At 45.5% G+C, this 25,441-nt stretch overlaps 1 protein-coding gene across 4 annotated transcripts in view; it reads right to left on the reverse strand.

Annotated features, from left to right (window-relative positions):
- The window catches only part of dnah7 (dynein, axonemal, heavy chain 7), a 1,084,136-nt gene that overhangs the window by 890,439 nt on the left and 168,256 nt on the right, over nt 1–25,441 (reverse strand). For all 4 annotated transcript variants that reach the window (XM_070875892.1, XM_070875893.1, XM_070875895.1 and 1 more), the window contains 4 exons: nt 19,123–19,389; nt 18,680–18,807; nt 13,953–14,031; nt 11,913–12,137 (listed from right to left, as the gene is read on the reverse strand). In XM_070875892.1, coding sequence (XP_070731993.1) covers nt 11,913–12,137; nt 13,953–14,031; nt 18,680–18,807; nt 19,123–19,389 — 699 coding nt within the window. The remainder of the gene's footprint in view (nt 1–11,912; nt 12,138–13,952; nt 14,032–18,679; nt 18,808–19,122; nt 19,390–25,441) is intronic.

A 25,441-nucleotide genomic window follows, 5' to 3' on the forward strand; every position in this document is an offset into this window, starting at 1 on the left:
TGCAGGGCCCAAATGGCTCGCAGGCACTTTGATTGCCAAAGAGGAGAATAGGATTCTGGTAGTTAAACTTACCAACGGACAAATCTGCCGCAAACACGTGGATCAAACAAAAAAGAGGTTCAGCAACCCCATAGAAGAAGCAGAGGAAGAACACGTTGTAGAATTCACTCCACCACAGGTGACCGAACACTGGAACCAAGTGAAGGAGAGCCCAATCACTGTGGGCAGTCCGGACAGGCCTGAGGCACCGCAAACAGCAGACACTCAGGCCAGCACACAACAACCGGAGCCCCAACTCAGGCGCTCTGCAAGGGAGCATAAACCACCAGAGAGCCTTAACTTGTGATCCCAATAAGACTTTGCGGGGGGAGGTGATGTCATGGATTCTACTGTCATTGTAATCCATGTATAAACTGACCTAAGTTGTACACCGTGAGAACACTGACCACTAGGCGGTGAACTTGTGGGAGACACTCCTAACCTGGACTTTCAGGTATAAAAGGGGAAGCTCCACCCATCTTCTCCACTTCAGTGCTGGCAAATAAAGGTTACTGGTCACAGAGTGACCTTCTCTCTAGTATGGGCCTTGTGTGCATTTGTAATATATAGTAAGGACATATCATTAACGGTGTGCCGGTACCGATGAAATTGGACACGGTTGCGAGTCAATCAATAATGAGCCAGAGAACATTCGAGAAGCTGTGCGATACTAAGGCTGTGAGGCCGAAGCTGAGTCCAGTCAATGCCAAGTTGCATACGTACACTGAACAACTCATAACGGTGATTGGCAGTGCAGTAGTCAAGGTGTCGTATGATGGTGCGGTTCATGATTTACCATTAGGGATTGTTCCAGACAATGGTCCAACGCTGTTCAGCAAGAATTGGCTAGAAAAAATCAAATGGAATTGGAATGATATCAAAGCGGCGTCGTCGGAGGATGATACTCCATGTGCTCAAGTGCTGAGCAAGTTCCCCTCGCTGTTTGAACCAGGCATCAGCAATTTCACAGGAGCCAAGGTGCAGATCCACGTGGACTTGGATGCAAGACCCATCCATCATAAAGCTCGGGCGGTTCTGGACATGATGAGGGAAAAGGTCGAAATCGAACTGGACAGACTCCCGCGTGAAGGGGTCATATCACCGGTCGAATTTAATGAATGGGCCAGCCCCATTGTTCCTGTGTTGAAAAGTAATGGCACTGTCAGGATTTGTGGAGACTACAAGGTTACGATCAACCGAGTTTCGAATCAGGATCAATACCCATTACCGAAGGCTGATGACCTGTTTGCAACGCTAGCCGGGTGGAAGTAGTTCACTAAACTGGATCTGATATCGGCCTACATGACACAGGAGCTTGTCGAAGAAACTTACGTGCATCAACACTCATAAAGGACTGTTTATCTACAACAGGTGTCCTTTTGGAATTCGCTCGGCTGCAGCCATATTTCAGAGGAACATGGAGAGTCTACTGAAGTCCGTCCTTAGAACCGTTGTGTTCCAAGATGACATACTGGTCACATCTCACGACACCGCCGAATATCTGAACAACCTGGAGGAGGTTCTACATCCTCTGGACAAAGTGGGACTCAGACTGAAACATTTGAAGTGCATCTTCATGGTACTGGAAGTCGAATTTCTAGGGAGGAAAATTGTTGCTGATGGCATCAGGCCTATGGGCTCAAAAACCAAGGCCATCAAAAATGCACCCAAGCATCAGAATGTGATGGAACTGCATCCATTCCTTGGTCCACTCAACCACTTCGGTAATTTCCTACCCAGATTGAGCACTTTATTAGAGCCACTACACATGCTGCTAAGAAAAGGCAATAACTGGGTTTGGGATGCGTCTCAAGATAGAACTTTTGAGAAAGCTACTAATCTGCTTTGCTCTAACAAGCTGCTGGTACATTATGATCTGTGCAAGCATCTAGTATTGGCCTGTGATGCTTCGTCATATGGAGTTGGTTGCGTGCTCCAACAAGCTAATGAGTCGGGTAAACTACAACCTGTTGCGTATACTTCTAAAAGTTTGTCAAAGGTGGAAAGAGCCTACAGCATGGTAAAAAAAAGAAGAATTAGCCTGTGTGTGGGGTTAAAAAGATGCATCAGTACCTGCTTGGTTTTCGGTTTGAACTGGAAACAGAACACAAGCCACTCATTTAATTGGTATTGATACCTTTGTTTTCAGAAAACAATGCATCGTCCCGCATCCAGAGGAGGGCGCCGACATTATTTGCCTATAATTATGTCATTCACCATAGACCTGGCACCGAGAATTGTGCCAATGCACTGAGCTATCTGCCGTTGCCCACACTGGAGATGGAGATGCCACAACCTGCAGACCTACTGTTAGTCATGGATGCTTTTGAAAGTGAAGGAACCCCTGTCACGGCTGAACAAGTTAAAACCTGGATCAGCCAGGACCCGATATTATTGGTTGTGAAATGTTGTGTCCTTAGTGATGATTGGTCTGCCATACCAAGCAAATGGGTGATGAAACCAAACCTTACAACTGTCGCAAAGACGAACTATCCATTCAGTCAGATTGTTTACTGTGGGGTAATCGTGTTGTTATGCCCAAGAAAGGCAGAGGGAAATTTGTACATGATCTACATAGTACTCATCCCAGTATTGTCATGATGAAAGCCATTGCCAGGTCTCATGTATGGTGGCCTGGAATTGACTCTGATCTGGATTCATGTGTGCATCAGTGCAACACTTGCATGCAGCTAAGTAAAGCACCAGCGGAATCGCCGCTGAGTCTGTGGTCGCGGCCATCTAAACCATGGTCCAGGATCCACATCAACTTTGCAGGTTCTTTCCTGGGAAAGATATTTTTAGATGTGGTAGATGAATATTCCAAGTGGATAGAGTGTATAATCATGTCATCCAGTACATCCACAGCTACCATTGAGAGCCTTCGTGTCATGTTTGCCACTCATGGTCTGCCCGACATTGTTGTAAGCGACAACGGATCTTGTTTCACTAATCTGGAGTTTCAAGAGTTCATGAAACTCAAATGGTATCAAACATGTGAGGTCAGCACCATTCAAACCCGCATCTAATGGTCAAGCAGAGCGTGCTGTCCAAACTATCAAGCAGAGTATGAAATATGTAACTCAAGGTTCATTGCAGACTTGCTTGTCATGAATATTGCTTAGTTACAGGATAAGACCCCACACACTTACCAGGGCCTCCCCTGCTGAACTATTGATGGAGAGGTCTCAAGACCAAGCACTCTCTTGTCCACCCTGACTTGAACGATCATATTGAATTATAGACGTCAAAGTCAGCAGTGGTATCATGATCGCGCTGCTGTGTCACGTGACATTTCTGTCAACGATCCTGTGTATGTACTAAATTATGGTCAAGGTCCCAAGTGGATTGCCAGTACTGTTACGGCCAAGGAGGATAACTGAGTGTTTATCGTCAAGTTCAAAAATGGGCAAACATGCAGGAAACATGTTGATCAGATAAAGCTGCGACAAACAGATGAACCGGAACAGTCTGAGGAAGACACAATCAGTAACCAACCAACCCACCCTCAGTCATCAGAGGACTCCGCTGTCATCAGTGAATGTGGACTTTCAATCCCTGACATGGTCATTGCCACTCCCATCAGATCGGCTACCCAGCCCCCAGCCATAACATACTCAGAACGCTCGCCCAAGGCTGGAGTTGAACTGAGACGATCAACTCGGGAGTGGAAAGCCCCAGAGCGTCTCAATTTGTAAAAAGACTGCTACTAATATCTTAAAGGGGGATATTGTCATGGATGCTTGGGGTTACTAGCCACCAGGTGGCGCGACTGTCGGAGATCATTGGGCTGTACGCAAGTGTGTGTGGCCCAGGTATAAAAGGCAAGCCATCTTGTAATGTAATCACTTTGGGCCCTAATAAAGCAGAGCCAGGTTTGTACCTGTGTAGTTTACAGTATTCAGTCTGTCGAGTTATTACTTGCATAACAGAGGAGAGCATGCCAGGGGATTTCAGAGACGCCATAATCGTGACCATCTTCAAGAAAGGTGACAAATCGATTGTGGTAATTACAGAGTAATTTCCCTGCTGTCTGCCACAGAGAAAATTATCTCAACAATCCTCCTCAGTCGCCTCCTCCCAGAGTCACAATGCAGATTTCGCCCACTAAGAGGCACAAAGGACATGATCTTCACCGCGCGACAAATCCAAGGAAAATGTAAGGTGCAGCATCAACCTCTGTACATGGCCTTCTTTGACCTCACAAGAGCCTTTGACTCTGTCAACCAAGAGGGATTATGGAGTATCCTTCTCAAATTCATCTTTCCTCAAACATTTGTCACCATCTTCGCCTGTTTCGCGATGACATGCAAGCTGTGGTCCTTACCAATGGATCCACCACAGACCCAATACAAGTATAGACCGAGGTCAAGCAAGGCTGTGTCACTGCACCAACACTCTTCTCAATCTTTCTTGCTGCAATGCTTCATCTCACCTTTCACATGCTCCCTGCTGGAGTGGAGCTAATCTACTGGACGAACGGGAAATTGTTCAACCCCTGTCGCCTCCAGTCCAGAACCAAGGTTCTTCCAACCTCTGTCACTGAATTACAGTATGCAAATGACACTTGCGTCTGTGCACACTCGGAGGCCGAAGTCCAAACCATCATTGACACCTTCACTGAAGCGTATGAGAGACTGGGCCTTACATTAAACATCCGTAAGAGAAAGGTTCTCTACCAACCTGCCACCGCACACAGTACTGCCCCCCGCCCCCCCCGATTATCAAGATCCATGACGAGGCCTTGGACAGCGTGGACCACTTTCCATACCTTGGGAGCCTTCTGTCAGCGAGGACAGACATCGATGACGAAATACTCACATCCCCATCGGACTACCCACCCCTCATGCTCAGCCTCATCCTAATGCAATCAAAGCAAGTAACACCATTTGCCATTTGGCATTGGCACCACAATCCCTCATAGTCACCCTCTACAGATTATACTCATTCCATCATTCTCACTCAAATGTCTCTTCTTTTCTTCCTTGCAGAAAAAAAGAGCGTACAACAACAAGGAGAGGAAGAGAGCCGGAGGTGGCCCTCCAGCCTTCACTATTTAACTGCAACAGAAGAGGTGGCCCTGGAGGCCTCCAGACTTACAGAGCTGATGGTAGTGGGAGACGGAGAGAGGGAGATCTCTCAGCAACCTGGTGACAGAATGACATCTCATGCAGCCACGTGGCATACAGCAGTCACTCATATGGAACTTGGCACAGCATGATGCAACCATATGTGTGCAATGTAGGAAGTTAAGTAAATCTGGCCATGATGGGACCATTCCTGGCAGCAATATGCTCTGGTGCTGGTGCCATCTGGATCCCAGGTTCCTCCTGTTCCTCTTCCTCATCTTCCAGCTGATGCTCTTCCTCCTCCTCTGAAGAGGCTGGGCGCTCTGCGCCTTTCTCCTCCATGCAGCTCTAATTTTCGCTGCTGCGCTATGTTGTGCAGACAATGACGATTCTGGAGACCCTGGCATACGTGCACTGAAGGGTTCCTCCAGATCAAGGCATCGGAAGCACATCTTTAGCATGCCTATTTTTTGCTCAATGACACATCTGGTGGACATGTAGCTTTCATTGTAATGCTCCTCAGCCTCATTGCTTGGCCTCCTCAGGGGTGTCATGAGTCGTGTCTTCAGTGGATAGCCCTTGTCTCCAAGCAGCCAGCTGGTAAGTGTGTTTGGCGGTGCAAAGAGCTGAGGGAGGGTGGACTGACGCAGGACGAAAGATTTGACGACAGCTGCCAGGGAATTTGGCACACACATGCATGATGATCTTCCTATGGTTGCAGACCAGCTACACATTAAGGGAGTGGAAGCCTTTTCAGTTCACAAACACTCCTGGGTGATGTTCAGGTGCCCTGATGGCCACGTGCGCAGTCGATGATGCCTGCTCCCATGGGAAGCCAGCCAGAGCGGAAAAGCTGAGCATCCGCTCACTAACACTGGCTTCATGAGTGGCAAAGTTCACATAATTGGCTGACTTGTTAAACATGATATTGGTGACCTGTGTGATGCATCTGTGGGCGTCCGACTGCGTGATGTCACAAATATCTGCTGCAGATCCCTTGAAGTATCCTGAGGTGAAGAAGTTGAGGGTGCTGATGACTTTGATAGCCACTGGTAAGGAGTGTCCACCAGGTCCTCTGGGCTGCAGATCTTGTTTCAGGAAGCTGAAAATGTCTGCGACAACCTGGCGCAATAGCCTGAGCCTCCTTTGGCACTGCTGCTCAGTCATGTTGAAGAAGCTCATCCTCTGCCTGTATACCCTATGTTGAGGGAATTTCCTCTGGTGCGCAGCAGCACTGCGCTGACCCCCTCTGACCAGTGGAGCATCAGGTCATTGAGTAGAAAGTTGGTGGTGTTGTTGCTGCTGTTGGTGGTGGTGGGGTTCATCCTGGGCCAATTGTGAGGACCAAGGTGAGATAGCAGAAGTAGCACCCATGCTGATGCAATAGATGGCAGGTCAAGTAGAGATCAGAGGACCAATCTGTCCATGTTGTGATAGTTACGAGCAATGTGGTGAGACTGGCTTCCGAGGTTGCAGAAAAGACTAGACACCTAAATCTATGCTAAAAATGGAGTCAACAAGAGCCTTTCCCTTAGGCAATAAATGAGATGTCATGTGGGAGTATTTATTTTGATTTCCATGCTTTGCATTAATGACCTCGCTCAATGGCTAGAGCTTCCACCAGTCATGGTTCCCGAGCTGCCTGATTCCCATGGACATCCAGGGAAAATCAAAATGTTATGTAGGTAAATCTGAAAAATACCATGTCTAACCACCAGAGGGCTTATCCCCTGGAGTCCCAAGGGATCCCAAAATCCCTTGGGAGCAGCTGCATATAAGGAGGCCTCACAGACTGGAAAGGCACTCTGAGATCTGTAATAAAGGGCTACGGTCACACCATACTTTGAGCTTGCAGTATCTGGTCTGACACTTTATTCAAGACATAACAACTGGCGACAAGATACAAATGATGAACCCCACCGCAACAATGCAGAGAACCGTGGGCATCCCGGAGACATTTTCGGAGAGAGATGATTGGGAAACCTTCATGGAGCGACTCGACCAATACTTCATGGCCAACGAGCTGGAAGGAGAAGCGAATGCTGCCAAACGAAGGGCGATCCTCCTCACCGTTTGCATGGCACCAACGTATGGCCTCACGAAAAGTCTGCTTGCTCCAGCGAAACCCACAGACAAGTCATACGATGAGTTGTGCACACTGGTCTGGGAGCATCTAAACCTGAAGGAAAGCATTCTGATGGCGATGTATCGGTTCTGCACATACAAGAGGTCTGAAGGCCAGGAAATGGCGAGCTACGTCGACGAGCTAAGGCGCCTTGCAGGACATTGCGAATTTGAAGGACACTTGGAGCATATGCTCTGGGACTTTTTTATACTTGGCATTGGCCATGAAGTAATACTTTGCAAACTTTTGACTGCAGAGACCCCAACCTTGAGTAAAGCCATAGCGATAGCCCAGGCGTTTATCGCCACCAGTGACAATAGCAAACAAATTTCTCAGCATACGAAGGCTGCTGCAAGTACTGTGAACAAAGAAACGTTGTTTTCCAATTGAAATGTACAGGGCAGGACTTACACGCCTGCGCCTGCACGTCCGCAGATGACTCAGAGTCCACCATTAAGGGTGGTGAATATAAAGCCATTAACACCTTGTTGGTGCTGCGGGGGTGATCATCGTTTTCATTCATGCTGCTTCAAAGGATACATTTGCAAGGGCTGTGGAACAATGGGACACCTCCAACGTATGTGCAGGCGAGCTGCAAACCCTGCTAATCCTGCAAACACCATGTTGCAGAGGAGGACAGATCCATGGTGGATCATGATGAACCAAAGCCTCAGACCGAGGGGGCAGAGGTATATGGTGTGCACACATTTACCACAAAGTTCCCCGATAATGCTGAAGGTTGAATTAAATGGACTTCCCGTGTCCATGGGGCTGGACACGGGTGAAAGCCAGTCCATAATGAGCAAAAAGACATTCGATAAATTGTGGTGCAGCGAGGCCTCAAGGCCAGTCCTGACTCCCATTTGTACTAAACTGAGAACGTACACAAAGGAACTGATTCCCGTAATCGGCAGTGCCACCATAAAGGTCTCCTACGATGGAGCGGTGCACGAGTTACCACTCTGGGTGGTACCGGGTGATGGCCTCATATTGTTCGGCAGGAGCTGGTTGGGAAAGATACGCTGGAACTGGGACGACGTCCTAGCGCTTTCTTCCGTCGACGACACCTCATGTGCCCAGGTGCTAAACAAGTTCCCCTCGCTGTTCGAACCAGGCATTGGGAAATTCCAAGGAGCAAAAGTGCAGATCCATTTGATTCCGGGGGCACGACCCATCCATCACAAGGTGAGAGTGGTACCTTACATGATGAGAGAGAGGGTGGAGATCGAGCTAAACAGGCTGCAACGAGAGGGCATCATTTCGCCGATCGAATTCAATGAGTAGGCCAGTCCGATTGTTCCAGTCCTTAAGGGAGACGGCACCATCAGAATCTGTGGTGATTACAAAGTAACTATCAATTGTTTCCCACTGCAGGATCAATACCCACTACCGAAGGCAGATGACCTATTTGCGACGCTGGCGGGAGGGAAAACATTCACGAATCTGGACTTGACCTCGGCTTACAGGACACAGGAGCTGCAGGAATCATTGAAAGGCCTCACCTGCATCAACACGCACAAAGGTCTCTTCATTTACAACAGATGCCTGTTTGGGATTCGATCGGCCACGGCAATATTCCAGAGGAACATTGAAAGCTTGCTGAAGTCGGTCCCACGCACCGTGGTCTTCCAGGATGACATCTTGGTTACTGTCGAGCAACTGCAGAACCTGGAGGAGGTTCTTAGCTGGCTTAATCATATGGGGTTCAGGCTAAAACGCTCGAAGTGCGTTTTCCTGGTGCCTGAAGTGGAGTTCCTGGGGAGAAGAATCATGGTGGACGGCATCAGGCCCACTGATTCGAAGAAGGAGGCAATCGAGAACGCATCGAGACTACAGAACGTGACGGAGCTGCAGTCGTTTCTAGGACTCCTGAATTATTTTGGTAACTTCTTACGGGGTCTCAGCACATTGTTAGAACCCCTGCACTCTTTACTATGTAAAGGAGATGAATGGGTATGGGGTAAAAGCCAAGAAAATGCCTTTGAGAAAGCTAGGAAGCTGTTATGTTCAAACAAGTTGCTTGTTTTTACAATCCATGTGTGCGTTTGGTACTAGCATGTGATGCGTCGTTGTACGGGGTCGGGTATGTATTGCAACAAGCTAATGAATTTGGGAAATTGCAACCGGTTGCTTATGTATCCAGAAGTCTGTCTAAGGCCGAGAGGGCCTACAGTATGATCGAAAAAAAAGCGTTAGCGTGTGTTTACGGGGTGAAGAAAATGATTCAATATCTGTTCAGACTCAAATTTGAATTGGAAACTGACCATATATCCGCTTATATCCCTCTTTTCTAAAAGCAAGGGGATAAATACGAATACATCGGCCCGCATCCAGAGATGGGCACTCACGTTGTCCGCATACAACTACGCCATCCACCACAGGCCAGGCACAGAAAACTGTGCCGATGCTCTCAGTAGGCTGCCATTGCCCACCAGCGAGATGGAGATGGCACAGCCTGTAGATTTAGTTATGGTAATGGAAGCATTCGAGAGTGAGCAATCACCTGTCGCGGCCCGACAGATTAGAACCTGGACGAGCCAGGACCCCTTACTGTCCTTAGTAAAAAACTGTGTGCTCTACAGGAGTTGGTCTAGTGTCCCATTCGAGATGCAAAAATAAATAAAGCCGTACCAGCAGCGCAAAGATGAAATGTCTATACAGGCAGACTGCCTCCTATGGGGCAATCGGGTAGTGGTGCCAAAAAAGGGCAGGGACACTTTCATTAGTGATCTCCACAGCAGCCACTCAGGCATCAAAATGATGAAAGCGATAGCCAGATCCCACGTGTGGTGGCCCGGTATCGATGCCGAGTCCTGCGTGCACAAATGTAATACATGTTCACAGTTAAGCAATGCACCCAGGGAGGCGTCACTAAGTTTATGGTCCTGGCCCTCAAAACCGTGGTCCAGGGTCCATGTCGACTATGCAGGCCCATTCTTGGGAAAAATGTTCTTAGTGGTTGTAGATGCCTAATCCAAATGGATTGAATGTGAGATAATGTTGACAAGCACGTCTGCTGCCACCATTGAAAGCCTTCAGGCCATGTTTGCCAAGCACGGCCTGCTTGATGTCCTTGTAAGTGACAATGGGCCGTGCTTTACCAGTGCCGAGTTCAAGGAGTTCATGACCCGCAATGGGATTAAACAGGTCACATCTGCCCCGTTTAAACCAGCGTCCAATGGTTAGGCAGAAAGGGCAGTTCAAACAATCAAGCAGAGCTTGAAAAGGGCAACTGAAGGCTCACAGCAGACTCACTTATCCCGAGTCCTGCTTAGTTACCGCACAAGACCCCACTCGCTCACTGGGGTCCCTCCCGTTGAACTGCTCATGAAAAGGGCATTAAGACAAGGCTCTCGTTAGTACACCCTGATCTACACGAACAGGTAGAGAGCAGGCGGCTTCAACAGAATATATAACATGATCACGCAAATGTGTCACGCGAAATTGAGATAAATGATCCTCTATTTGTGTTGAACTATGGACAAGGTCCCAAGTGGCTTCCTGGCACTGTTTTGGCCAAAGAGGGGAGTAGGGTGTTTGTGGTCAAACTCTCAAACGGACTCACCTGCAGGAAACACTTGGACCAAACCAAACTCAGATTTACGGACTATCCAGAACAACCCACAATAGACGCCACCTTTTTCAACCTTCCAACACACACACAAGTGGCAACCGACCCAGCGGTTGACCACGAAGCAGAACCCATCATCCGCAGCAGCCTAGCAGGACTCACCACCCCCAGCAGCCCAGCAAGGCCAGCTGCGCAGCAGCCCAGCGAGGGTCTAACAAACGATTCACCAAAACCACATTTGCACCGAGACGGTCAACCAGGGAAAGGAAGGCCCCAGATCGACTAACGTTGTAAATAGTTATATTATTGACTTTCGGGGAGGGGGGGGTGTGGTGGAGTGTTGTTATGTATGTAAACCTGTAAATACCATGTCTAACCACCAGAGGACTTATCCCCTGGCGTCCCAAGGGGACCCACAATCCCTTGGGAGCACCTGTATATAAGGAGGCCTCACAGGTTGGAGAGGCACTCTGAGATCTATAATAAAGGACTACGGTCACACCTTACTTTGAGCTTGTAGTATCTAGTCTGACTCTTTATTCAAGACATAACACAAAAGATCTGGTTAAAATCCCTATTCAGGGTCTCACAACTAGGATTTAATGAGCTTAATTACGTTGCCCATGTCTGACATTTGGATGCATGCCACGCTGGCAAACACGCCCAAGTCAAAGGTGCGAGGGGGTGGGATGACTGCTAGTTCCCGATGTGCTCGCAATTACTGCAACTTTTACTGATGACCCGCCTCCAAACCCGCACGCCCGGCAGCGGGAAAATTACAGCCCTGATGACAGTAAGTTGCCAGTCAAAAGCCTGTGAAAATTCTGTTGGCAGCTGTCAGCTTAATGAACGGCAAGCACCGTTTCTTCCCTGCTGATCGCAAAATCCGGGCCAATGTATCCATTCTAAAAAATAGCAGATACCAGAACATGGTTTCAATGCATAATTTAGAATGCATTTACATTACACGTCTAGTGTTGGTATAAAGCTTTGCTGTGGTGTCAGGTTGGGTCCTGACTCTAGATTAAGGCTGTATGTACACTACAAATGTGTTAATGGAAAGCAAATTGAAGAAAAACCTTATCAATAGTGAAGCTTGTGGATGTCTCACCCTGAGTCCTTGTTGGTACTGTTCTTCTTTCTCTGCAACCATCTTCTTGTGCTCCTCAAAAATCTCTGCCATTCGTCCACTCCAGTGAAATGTACTGTTGTTCAGTCGCATGTCACTTGGGGATAACATAACATAATCTACAAGAAAACTCAGACGGTTTTTGGCTTCAATCAGTTTCAGCTCAAGTTGAGCCATGTCCTTCACTTCAACCTGTTGCACGTAGGCCTGCCGAAAAAGACACTGATTTAAAAAAAACTGTCAGTTAGACCTCTAAAGTGTACAATAGCATTTTTGCATTTGAATTAGAATCCACAAATAGCATAACATTTCACTTAAATACTGTGCATACAATGTATTTTTAGCAGTGATTTCAACAGTTCCATAGCTGTAGCTATCTCCAATAGGCAGCATTTCAACAATAGCACCAACTTTAGCAAGCCTATTACATCTGCATAGCAGATCATAATATTTATTACCTATTTAAAAAAAACAAGTGAGCTGTCTATAGATTATAACCAAAAGACATCATAAAATTGCCTTGAATTCTTCTATACTGGCCCTTATACAATAAACAATAAAGTCAATTTAATATGGAATATTTTAGGAAAACAATCCTTTTCCATTGTTATCCTCTACAAATACATTTCTGGGTGTATTTACATTACTCCTCTGCCATCGACTCCTGATGCACAAGTCTTGTGCAGTCAACTTGATTACCAAATTTTCTGATTTGGAGGGGGGGGGGTTGAGCGGCCAGGTGGGGGTGGGGTCCGCCAGAAGTGCACTGGAGCAGGACTTCTTCCCACCAGAATGACCCCTCATGACCCTGCCAAATTTACAGGTTTGGCCCCCATGCTACAAACATCAGCTAGTGAGAACTCCCCTCTGGTTGGGGAAGGGGAAAATTTGCACAGTTGCAGCATTTAAATGGTTGCAGCAGCTTAAAGGGACAGGGCACAGATTTCCAATCTTGGAGCAAATGAACTGAATTATGCCAAAAAGAAGCTGTCTGAGGTTGAAACAGCAAGGCACAGAGCCCCAAGTTTTCAGACTTCAATCGAGAGTAAAGTCAGGCATTGGGTAAAATGAGTGGTCAATCTGATTGCGTCAGTTTCTCACCGGGCGGGTTAGATTAAAATTAACCCTACAATTTTTAAACATATACAGACCCCATGATTGGTTTAGGTTGTATGGGTCTAACAGTTCTTTTCTAAATTTAAATGGTCAGATATTCAAAATCCAGGATGTCCCAATTTACTCTTTTCTGGGATATAAAAGAAACAATTCTGTTTGCATTTGGGCAGTTAACTTATATTCTCTTGAGTAAAACAGTCTAAAGACCTCATAAATACAACTAGGAAATGGTGTGAGAAGAATCAGCAATTTTAAAGCTTGTAAGGATAAATGCTAAGTATCTTTAAAAGGCAGTTATAATGGATAGATTAATTCTTAGAGTTGTGTTCATCTTATTACTTTGTCCTGTAAAGAGATAGATAAAAGATCTTTTACTCCATATATAATTATAGTATAGCATTGCTAAATTATTTGTTTATTTATTATTTATGCAATAAATGCACTTCATACTTTACATTTTAAACAGGATCTGTTGCTATACTCTAGTTGGAAGACTGGAAGTGGAATCTTATGGATTAAAAGCAATTGCCATACAGGGGTCGCTATTCATTTTACCCTGGCACATTACCAAAAGATTGCCTAGATCTTAATATAAGGATAGACATTCTTGAAGGTTTGGGGAGATTGGGCACACCCATGACAGTGATTTAAAAAACCTGCAATAGTCTAGGTTAAGAGGTTAGAAAAGACCGAAAGATACATAAGTGTGTTACAGAGGGGGCATGGATTAATAGAGATATTTTATTTAGGTTTCCTGTTACTGTGGGTACTATAAAATATATTATAATCTGACCGCCTTACAACAGCAATCCACTGTAGTTTGTTGTGTGTCATTTGTCCTCATAGTAGCTGTTTTGATTTGTACTGAATTATTTTGCTACCTTGTATGCAAAATAAAAAAAATACCTTCAATTCCATTAATGCTTGCGTATTTGGAGGTGTCATCAGGACTTTCTCTGCTATCTTCTCAAATTCAAGACATACCCTGTCATAAAAAAAACAGAATTAACTAACTACCCAACAGTTAAAGCACAGGGTATAGAGAAAGATGCTGGAGAAAATGTTTCAGGTTGAAGGAAGGTAGGTTGTAAGGTGTGCACGTAGCAGAAGTGGGTCGTTGGGGCAACCATACGGGCTGGTACTGTTGGGAGGGTGGTCATGTGCTTTCAGAGAAAGCATCATGGGGTATGGAATTATTGGGGATGTAAAAAAAAGTCTGTGAAAGCCACAAGGAGCATTATAGGATGTGGGATCACTGAGAAAAGGTCATAGAAATTCAAATCATTCAGGTTGGTGAGGAAGATGGTGGGGGGGGGCGATCAGATTGGGAAGAGGGATGACCAAGCTTGAGGGTGTGGGTGACCCGGTTGGGAAGGGGGGTTCAATCAGGTTGGGAAGGGTGATCGATCAAGCAGTGGCTGGGTGCGGGTTGGGAGGAGTGATCGGTAGCAAGGGGGAGAGAACTTGGGCAGCGGGAGGGCGGAAGAAGAGTTGCATGAATTCGGTGACCGGGGAGGAGTAGTGGCTGGGGGACGGAGTGATGGCTGGGGGGGATGGGCTGGGGGGCATGGCAGTTATCAGGTTGGGGTGGAAGAGGTCCGTGTTCTTTTAATATGGGGTCAGGAGGAGTACTCCCACACCTCCTAGCTCCACATTCAGTTAAGTATATTTTTTTTAAACTTACTTTGTTGGTCCCTTCAAGGACAGCCTGTTAGAAAAACAGGCATACATGCAGACTGAGTGCACGCAGCAGTACAAGCTGTCTCTAGACAAACCGATCTTGCAGTGAGGACCTCAAACAGGCAATGGGCCCCTTATTTACATAGGCAAAGGGTCTAATGCTTGTTTCAAGTGTGAGCACTGTATGTCAATATTTTGGCCTTTCTCAATATTGTGGGTGGTGCAATTCTGGCTCGTAATTATTCATTTCCTGCCTGCCAAACTAGAGGCTCAGGAGGCCATTTAGTGCCCAAATTTATAGGCCATTATGTTTCTGAGTACGCATAAGGGAGTTGCAGGAGAAGGTAAGTGTTGGATTGGGTATCAAGATATGGCAGCACAGGAGGATTTCTGGGGTGTGACGGGATGTAGAAACACTACAAGAGGTTGCTGACTGTGATAGTGTTGAAACTGCTGATAAAAGCACTGTGTCAAGGGTTTTCTCAGGGTTGGAACAGCAAAGGAGGAAGGTATGGTTGGGAGTGGCAAGAGGCAGCAGAAGCGGGGAGAGAGGGTGTGTCCTCAGGGCAGTGTGGGCAGTAACAGGAGAGGGGGGGGGGGGAATTTCTTATAAAGGTTTCCCCAACAGTGCCGTGGGAATTTTATATTATTTAAAATACAACAGAGTATCTTAAAATATACAGCGACACACTTTTTAAAATAATCTCCCTCCCCCCACCACAACTGCCCGAGCTGCTGATGATTCCCCCACCATGATTGGACCTCCCCCAAGCCTGAAAATGGACCACCCAAAAATTTGAGGATCAGAGGAATGTCAGCAGGAAAGAAACATGAACATCAGGAGTCCGCAGGCCTGATTTTTTATCTGCTCCAAGATGGATTCTGCTGGGCACAAGAGCATTGCAGTACCAACCACATCGCAGAGGTCTCACAGGAAGTAAACAGCACCACTCTTGGGAGACAAACTTTCGAGGATTCAGTCAGAATTAAGCAAAGTGAATAAATAAGTTTAATTGTGACAATAAATGTGACTGAAATAGCCTGATGGAAAAAGTATAACAAAAAAAGTTGAATTAAATAGACATGACAGGAAATGTGATAGGAAGTAACTTGTGACACTAACAGGAAGTGCACACATATGCAACACTTTTAATATATTAATACATTGCTAGCATATTTCCTGTGGCATTGATTATACTTTTATTGCATAATCTGGCATCTTTACTGTTGTTTTGGGAATAGAGTTATGCAATGCCATGAAAACTAATAATCAGTGACCTTGATTATAAATTAATTTACATATGTATGATATGTTACCATTTTGAAGACCAGCTACATAGAAAGATGAGTAGCATTATAGGAACTTTCCACAGGAAAATGAGTAAGCCATTTAGCCCCTGAAGTCTGTTCTGCCATTCAACTAGATCATGGCTGATCTATGATCCAACTCCATATACCAACCTTTACCCCATGTTCAGGCCAGGCCGTTAAAGGTATTGGGGGTGGGGGGATCGTCGAGAGATTGGGGATTGGGCCGGGCAGCTAAAAGGATCGAGGGTCAGTCAAGGATCGGGGATCGGGGGGAGTTGAACAGACAATTGGGGGGGGGGGGGGGGGCGGGGGTTACGGGGGGGTGGGTAAGAGAGAATCAGGCAGAATGATCAGGATGGTGAAGGGAAGATCATGGCCGGCCACCAGAGGATCGTGGCTGGCCTGAGCATCATTGCTGGGGAGGGGACAAGCCTCGAGGGGTATTCAGAGGCCTCGTGAGAGGGTCTCTGATCTCGGGAGGTGGGTTACGGAGGAACCCTGCATCCAGGAGGTAGGAATAAAAGCATTTACCCCCTGGATCCAGCAGTCCCCACCTTGCTGTAACTGCTGGATTTTACAAGTTGTGTAAAACCCATCCACATGCAGTTAAAAACAAAATCGTTAAAAATGAGGCTTCCCGACTCATTATATTTACATTGCGATCTCGCCTCCTGATAGTGTGTTGGCTGCCCGCCCCCGTTAAAATCGGATGTGGGAGGGTTTGGAGGTTATCCCAATCTATATGAAAGTTAAAATCTCTCATTAAAATCACTCTGCCTTTACTACACACTTGTCTAATCACTGTATTTATATATTCTGTCACTTCACAATTGCTACCGGGATCCTATACACAACTCCTACTACAGTCTTAAATAATTTTCTATTTCTTAACACTATCCATAAAGTCTCCACTCCCTGCTTGCCTCTTGTTATATCCGCTCTTATCATTTAAGCAATTTTATCCTTAATCACTAAGGCTATTCCTCCACCTCTACATGTGTCCCTATCCTTCCTGTAGGCCTTATAACCTCAGTCCTGACGGTTTTGCAGCCAAGTCTGAGTGATGGCGAACATGTCATACCCTTTAAGTTGAATTTATGCTTGCAATTCATTGAATTTGTTCCTTATAATCCATGAGTTTGTATAAAGAATGCTTATTTGGGCCACACACCCTAACCTGTCCTTCGGCTCTAATGTTTTTTTTCTCACTCATTTTTAATTTCTCTCTCCCGATTTAATTACTTTGCATCTTTTAGTTTTCCCTTTATCTTTAGTGCCTAAAGCACAATTTCTGACTATTACTCTACTCTCTGGCCTTTAGCTTGTTTTAGAATTTATTATTTATATTACCTTTTCCTGCCGAGCTCTCCCTTCCTCCCCCAATTTAGTAGTTTAAAGTCCTTGTGACCGCCCCATTCATCCTTTCCTTTAGGACCCAGGTCAAAGCCGGTTCAAGTGGAGCCCATCCCAACCGTTCAGTTCGTTCCTATCCCAGTACATAAGAACATAAGAATTAGGAGCAGGAATAGGCCATTTGGCCCCTCGAGCCTACTCCACTATTCAATAAGATAATTGCTGATCTTCTACCTCAACTCCACTTTCCTGCACTATCCCCATATCCTTTGATTCCCTTAATATCCAAACTGTACTGGTACCAGTATCCCATGAAATGGAACCCCTCTTTCCCGAATCACTCCTGCAGCCACGTGTTCACCTCCCTAATCTGCCTATCCCTATGCCAATTAGCACATAATCCAGAGATGATGGGGCCGAAATTCGGTATCGCCCCGGGGCAGTACCCAAGGCAAGTATCCTGCAGCTGGTGCAGAAGCCCTGCCCCAACAACGAAATTGGGGTTACCGCCCCCCGAGAGGAACTGGAGCGCAATGTCGCACACTACACTTCCTCTCGGGGACGGGACTGGGGCGCTAACTGTGGGAATTTTCCAGCGCTACGTGAAGTGCCACATAGCGCTAGCGGGAACACAGGGCCCTCCCCTTCTGTTAACGGGGAGGGCCCGCTGCGAACTCTGCAATGGGACGAGGGGCCACCACTTCTCAACTGGGCAGCAGGGTGCTGTGGCAGCAGCCCAGCTGATAAGCAGAGTGCTGGGCTGCAACATCGCGGCACGGACCCCGCGAATTCCACAAGCCAAGGCCACAACCGGTAAGTCAGCCATGGGTGAAAACAGGTCGCTGCCAGTTTGAGCCTCTGCTAACTCCCGCGGAATTTCTCAGGAGGTGGTAGCGGCTCAATGCCCCGGGCGAGCCGGGAGGTGTAAATGATGCAAATTTCTCTCCCTGTACCTCTTGAGGTCCTGTTTTTTTTAAATTTAGCTCCTAGCTTCTGGTACTCTCTGAACAGGACATTTTGTGGATCCTCTCTTCCCTCTCCAATATCCTTTCAAGCCAGTCGAGATGTTGCTCATACCATGTACCAGGTTGGTGTTAAGTAGCTAGGGTTCAGCAGAAGTAGGAAAGAGTGTTGTGGGGGTTAGCAGAATAAGGAAGGTTTGGAACAACTAAGGAAATTGTTAAACACTAAGCAGCTCCAAATATTATTGTGCTTGAAATGTATGCAATTATATAAGTATTTCTGCAAAATACATAATTTTACTGAAGCAGTTTGGGAATAGTACTCACGCTTTATTTGCCTCCTGATGATATTTGTTTATCCTATTCAGAAGTTTGTCACACAGAGTTCCTGCCCGTTTCACAAGAGCCCTTATGAGTTCATCACAGTGCACCTCAAACATACCCAAGCGAACAACCTAGAACAAAAATTAAAGCAGTTACACAAAATTTAAGAGAGTACATTAGTATACCTACATAAAAAACACAATTGTGCTAGCAAAAAGATTGTTTTACTATACAATCTGCTATCTACCTATTTAATACAGTAATGTTGATGCTACCCTCTAGTACACAGTTATCATAAGTAGATTACAAATGTTTCATAAATTTAAAAATTAATAAATGTTAGTTCTAAAAACTAATAAAGTATACTTATATTAAATCTCATTCTTATATAACACATAAAAACATAATTCACATAATTTATCATTTAAACCTGAGCTAGTATGTACCTTTTGAGACCCATATTGAATTTCCTCTTTCAGTTTCAGATATTTAATAATTTCCTGTGCCGTCACTTCAAATGTATGTTCTCCATTCAGAAATTGCTCTACATCAACGTCAGCTTGTCTATTTATAAGCATGGTATACTTATCATATAGTTTGGTGTGCTCTTGGGGTCCCAAACTTTCTTTGGCAATAATCTCTATAACTTTTCTTTTGTTTTCCTCGAGGATTTCATCCAAGATTATTGGTTTCAGGGTGGTCTTCACACTGGACTATAACAAAGAAGAAAAGAAAAAAAAATACTTCTCAGCAAACAAGAAACATTTCTAAAATAAGTAGTAAACTATGTTTTATGAGTTAGTGCTCCTGAAGTGGAGCCTCACTCAACAGGCCAGCAGATTAGACAAACAGGTGCAGAGATTACCATACCAATTTCCCCATGGCCTTCCAATTTTCCAGTCAAAATCTGTCCTCCCATCAAATGAGGCTCCATGTACTAAACTACAGCTATAATGAACTGAATGGTTTGTGCCCTGCTTCAGATACCTGTTAACATTAAGGGCTAAATTTTTGTCGACTTTGTGACCGGGTTTTCGGCGCGATTTGACTCTCCGCGGTGAAAACCCGTTCGGAGGGATCTTTGGGCACCTTTTAGCGGCGGCGCTTCCATGTATTGCCGGGGAGAGGTGCAGACGTGAAACAACATGCAACAATGCGGATTGCATTACCGTCGAACTTTCGGCACTCTCCGCCATGCCCAGAATAGCGACAGGAAAATATGCCAGCCGCGGTGACATAGAAACATAGAAAATAGGTGCAGGAGCAGGCCATTCGGCCCTTCGAGCCCGCACCACCATTCAATAAGATCATGGCTGATCAATCACCTCAATGCCCCTTTCCTGCTTTCTCTCCATACCCCTCGATGCCTTTAGCCGTCAGGGCCATATCGAACTCCCTCTTGAATATATCGAATGAACTGGCATCAACAACTCTCTGCGGTAGAGAATTCCAGAGGTTAACAACTCTCTGAGTGAAGATGTTTTTCCTCATCTCGGTCCTAAATGGTTTACCCCTTATCCTTAGACTGTGATCCCTGGTTCTGGACTTCCCCAACATCAGGAACATTCTTCCTGCATCTAACCTGTCCAGTCCTGTCAGAATTTTACATGTTGCTATGAGATCCCTTCTCATTCTTCTCAACTACAGTAAATGCAGGCTTAGTCGATCCAGTCTCTCCTCATATGTCAGTCCCACCATCCCGGGAATCAGTCTGGTGAACATTCGCTGCACTCCCTCAATAGCAAGAATGTCCTTCCTCAGATTAGGAGACCAAAACTGAACACAATATTCCAGGTGAGGCCTCACCAAGGCCCTGTACAACTGCAGTAAGACCTCCCTGATCCTATACTCAAATCCCCTCGCTATGAAGGCCAACATGCCATTTGCCTTCTTCACTGTATGCTGTATCTGCTTGCCAACTTTCAATGACTGATGTACCATGACACCCAGGTCTCGTTGCACCTCTCCTTTTCCTAATCTGCCGCCATTCAGATAATAATCTGCCTTCCTGTTTTTGCCACCAAAGTGGATAACCTCACATTTATCCACATTATACTGCATCTGCCATGCATTTGCCCACTCACCTAACCTGTCCAAGTCACTCTGCAGCCTCTTGGCATCCTCCTCACAGCTCACCCTGCCATCCAGCTTAGTGTCATCTGCAAACTTGGAGATATTATATTCAATTCCTTCATCTAAATCATTGATGTATATTGTAAATAGCTGAGGTCCCAGCACTGAGCCCTGCGGCACCCTACTAGTCACTGTCTGCCATTCTGAGAAGGACCCGTTTATCCCTACTCTCTGCTTCCTGTCTGCCAACCAGTTCTCTATCCACGTCAATACATTACCCCCAATACCATGTGCTTTAATTTTGCACACTAATCTCTTGTGTGGGATCTTGTGAAAAGCCTTTTGAAAGTCCAAATACACCACATCCACTGGTTCTCCCTTGTCCACTCTACTAGTTACATCCTCAAAAAATTCTAGAAGATTTGTCAAGCATGATTTCCCTTTCATAAATCCATGCTGACTTGGACCGATCCTGTCACTGCTTTCCAAATGCGCTGCTATTTCATCTTTAATAATTGATTCCAACATTTTCCCCATGACTGATGTCAGGCTAACCGGTCTATAATTACCCGTTTTCTCTCTCCCTCCTTTTTTAAAAAGTGGTACTATATTAACTACCCTCCAGTCCATAGGAACGGATCCAGAGTCGATAAGACTATTGGAAAATGATCACCAATGCATCCACTATTTCTAGGACCACTTCCTTAAGTACTCTGGGATGCAGACTATCAGGCGCCGGGGATTTATTGGCCTTCAATCCCATCAATTTCCCTAACACAATTTCCTGACTAATAAGGATTTCCTTCAGTTCCTCCTTCTCACTCGACCCTCGGTCCCCTAGTATTTCCGGAAGGTTATATGTGTCTTCCTTCGTGAAGACAGAACCAAAATATTTGTTCAATTGGTCTGCCATTTCTTTGTTCCCCATTATAAATTCACCTGATTCTGACTGCAAGGGACCTACGTTTGTCTTCACTAATCTTTTTCTCTTCACATATCTATAGCAGCTTTTGCAGTCAGTTTTTACGTTCCCAGCAAGCTTACTCTCATACTCTATTTTCCCCCTCCTAATTAAACCCTGTGTCTTCCTCTGCTGAATTATAAATTTCTCCCAGTCCTTAGGTTTGCTGCTTTTTCTGGCCAATTTATATGCCTCTTCCTTGGATTTAACACTATCACGAATTTCCCTTGTTCGACACGGTTGAGCCACCTTCCACGTTTTGTTTTTACTCCAGACAGTTGAAGTTCATCCATGTGATCTTTAAATGTTTGCCATTGCCTATCCACCGTCAACCCTTTAAGTATTATTCGCCTGTCTATTCTAGCCAATTCACGCCTCATACAATCGAACTTACCTTTCCATAAGTTCAGGACCCTAGTCTCTGAATTAACTGTGTCACTCTCCATCTTAATAAGGAATTCTACCATATTATGGTCACTCTTCCCCAAGGGGTCTCGCACAACAAGATTGCTAATTAGTCCTTTCTCATTACACATCACCTAGTCTAGGATGGCCAGCCCTCTAGTTGGTTCCTCAACATATTGGTTTAGAAAACCATTCCTTATACACTCCAGAAATCCTCCTCCACCGTATTGCTACCAGTTTGGTTAGCCCAATCTATATGTCGATAAAAGTCACCCATGATAACTGCTGTACCTTTATTGCACGCATCCCTAATTTCTTGTTTGATGTTGTCCCCAACCTCACTACTACTGTTTGGTGGTCTGTACACAACTCCTATTAGCGTTTTCTGCCCTTTGGTATTCCGCAGCTCTACCCATACAGGTTCCACATCATCCATGCTAATGTCCTTCCTTACTATTGCGTTAATTTCCTCTTTAACCAACAACGCTACCCAACCTCCTTTTCCTTTCTGTCTATCCTTCCTGAATGTTGAATACCCCTGGATGTTGAGTTCCTAGCCTTGGTCACCCTGGAGCCTTGTTTCCGTAATCCCAATTATATCATTTTTGTTAATAGCTGCCTGCGCAGTTAATTCGTCCACCTTATTATGAATACTCCTCGCATTGAGGCACAGAGCCTTCAGGCTTGCCTTTTTAACACACTGTATCCCTTTAGAATTTTGCTGTAATGTGGCCCTTTTTGAGTTTTGCCTTGGGTTTCTCTGCCCTCCACTTTTACTTTTCTTCTTTCTATCTTTTTCTTCTGCCCCCATTTTACTTCCCTCTGTCTCCCTGCATAGGTTCCCATCCCCCTGCCATATTAGTTTAACCCCTCCCCAACAGCACTAGCAAACACTCCCCCTAGGACATTGGTTCTGGTCCTGACCAGGTGCAGACTGTCCGGTTTGTACTGGTCCTACCTCCCTCAGAACCGGTTCCAATGTCCCAGGAATTTGAAACCCTCCCTCCTGCACCATTCCTCAAGCCATGTATTCATCTTAGCTATCCTGCCATTCCTACTCTGACTAGCACGTGGCACTGGTAGCAATCCTGAGATTACTACCTTTGAGGTCCTACTTTTTAATTTAACTCCTAGCTCCCTAAACTCAGCTTGTAGGACCTTATCCAGTTTTTTTTACCTATATCATTGATACCCATATATACCACGACAGCTGGCTGTTCACCCTCACCCTCCAGAATGCACTGCAGCAGCTCGGAGACATCCTTGACCCTTGCACCAGGGAGGCAACATATCATCCTAGAGTCTCGTTTGCGGCCGCAGAAACGTCTATCTATTCCCCTTACAATAGAATCCCCTATCACTGCAGCTCTCTCACTCTTTTTCTTGCCCTCCTGTGCAGCAGAGCCACCCCTGCTGTTGCCTTCCCCTGATGAGTCATCTCCCCCAACAATACCCAAGATGGTGTATCTGTTTTGGAGGGAGATGCCTGCAGGGAACCCCTGCATTACTTTCCTTCCACTGCTCTTCCTGATGGTCACCCATTCACTATCTGGCTGAGTAACCTTTAGCTACGGTGTGACCAACTCACTAAAAGTGCTATTCATGACATCCTCAGCATCGCGGATGCTCCAGAGTTAATCGATGTGCAGCTCCAGTGCTGCAATGCGGTCTGTCAGGAGCTGCAGCTGGATGCACTTCCTGCACATGTAGGCATCGGGGACACTGGAAGCATCCCTGTCTTCCCACATAGCACAGGAGGAGCATGACACGGGTCTGGGCTCTCCTGCCATGATTTAACCCTTAGATTACAATTTGGCAAGTATGAAGACCTGCAAAAAAGGTAAGTTAAAGTTTTTATTTTTAAATTCTTTTTCAGCAATTTAGTAGGTAAGGGTTTTGTCAATGTTTTGTGAATGTTTTTTGCAATTTTTTTTCCTCCCTCCCAAGACCTCTCTCGCAGCGCTACCGGCCTCGGACTAAAGTTGCGAAAACGCTCGGTTTGCGCCGCGAATCCTCGTGCAAAGCCAACTTTACCGATGCACGTAAATGCCAAAATTTAGGTCTAAAAACATTAGCACAGCGAAAACGGTAATTTTGGCATAAAACTACCGTTTTTGCCAATAACCGAATATCTAGCCCTAAGCCTTCATTTTCTCCTGTTTTATTGTCCAATTTCAGGTGAGTGTGAAGGAAATTTGGGCAGGTACACAGGTTCTCCACTGATTTTGATAGCCAACATATTTTCCGGCATTAATTCGGCAGAATACTGAATGCAACCATTAAAATATTGATGGGCATATTTAAAGGAAGCAGAAAAGACATAGGTTAGGAATTTCTTCGGAGCTAGTCCCACTCCATGACCGTAACTTTGTCAGGATTTTAGGTTTACATGTGTAAATGGAGTTTCTGACGCACTTCCAACAAAGTTACGCCAGTGGAATGGGATCAGCTCCAATAAATTTCCTGGCTAGTGACTATACATGTCCTGTTTTCAGCCATTATAGTCTCTACTATAACTCACGACTGTATAAAACAAACATCCAGCATGACTACAGTGAGTAACGTAAGGTTAAAGGACTTGTAAGAAAAAAGTGGGAGTCCCTTAGGACTGTCTGTTCAAAGGTTCGAAGCCAACTTCATATTGGTAATTATAATTTTATTTAAGCATAAGTGAGACTTAATACATCACAGTGTTGAGCAGCAGTTTACAATTACAATCAAGAATCATATTACCCACTGTAACTGTCTGAACTGTTCTTTGGGTAGTAGGCCTGGCCCATTCCTCATTCCTTCTACGCACATACGCAGCTGTACCAGTCCAGATTGGTGCCTTTCCTGACCCTTCTACACCGAGAATGACCCAAGCCTACTGGGATATACCGCAAGAATTGGAACTACAGAAAGATCTATCCAATCATTTATTTTCCATATCCACTCCCTCTCCCCTGTTATACCCAATCAGGAGACTGGTAAGGTCTGTGGCCAGCACAGGGTACACTAGCATAGTTGGTATGTTACTGGACTAGTAACCCAGGGGCCTGAACTAATGATCTGGAGACGTGAGTTCAAATCCCACGATGGCAGCTGGGTAATTTAAATTCAGGTAAATAAATAAATCTGGAATAAAAAGCTAGTATCAATAATGGTGACCATGAAACTACCAGATTGTCGTAAAAAAACACATTTGGTGTTCTTTAGGGAAAGTAATCTGCCATCCTTACCCAGTCTGGCCTATATGTGACTCCAGACCCACAGCAATGTGGTTGATTCTTAAATGCTCTCTGAAATGGCAGCTCACCACCAGCTCCTCAAGAGCAATTAGGGAT

Source organism: Pristiophorus japonicus, chromosome 3 (assembly GCF_044704955.1).
Source record: "Pristiophorus japonicus isolate sPriJap1 chromosome 3, sPriJap1.hap1, whole genome shotgun sequence".
NCBI classification, from domain to species: domain Eukaryota; kingdom Metazoa; phylum Chordata; class Chondrichthyes; family Pristiophoridae; genus Pristiophorus; species Pristiophorus japonicus.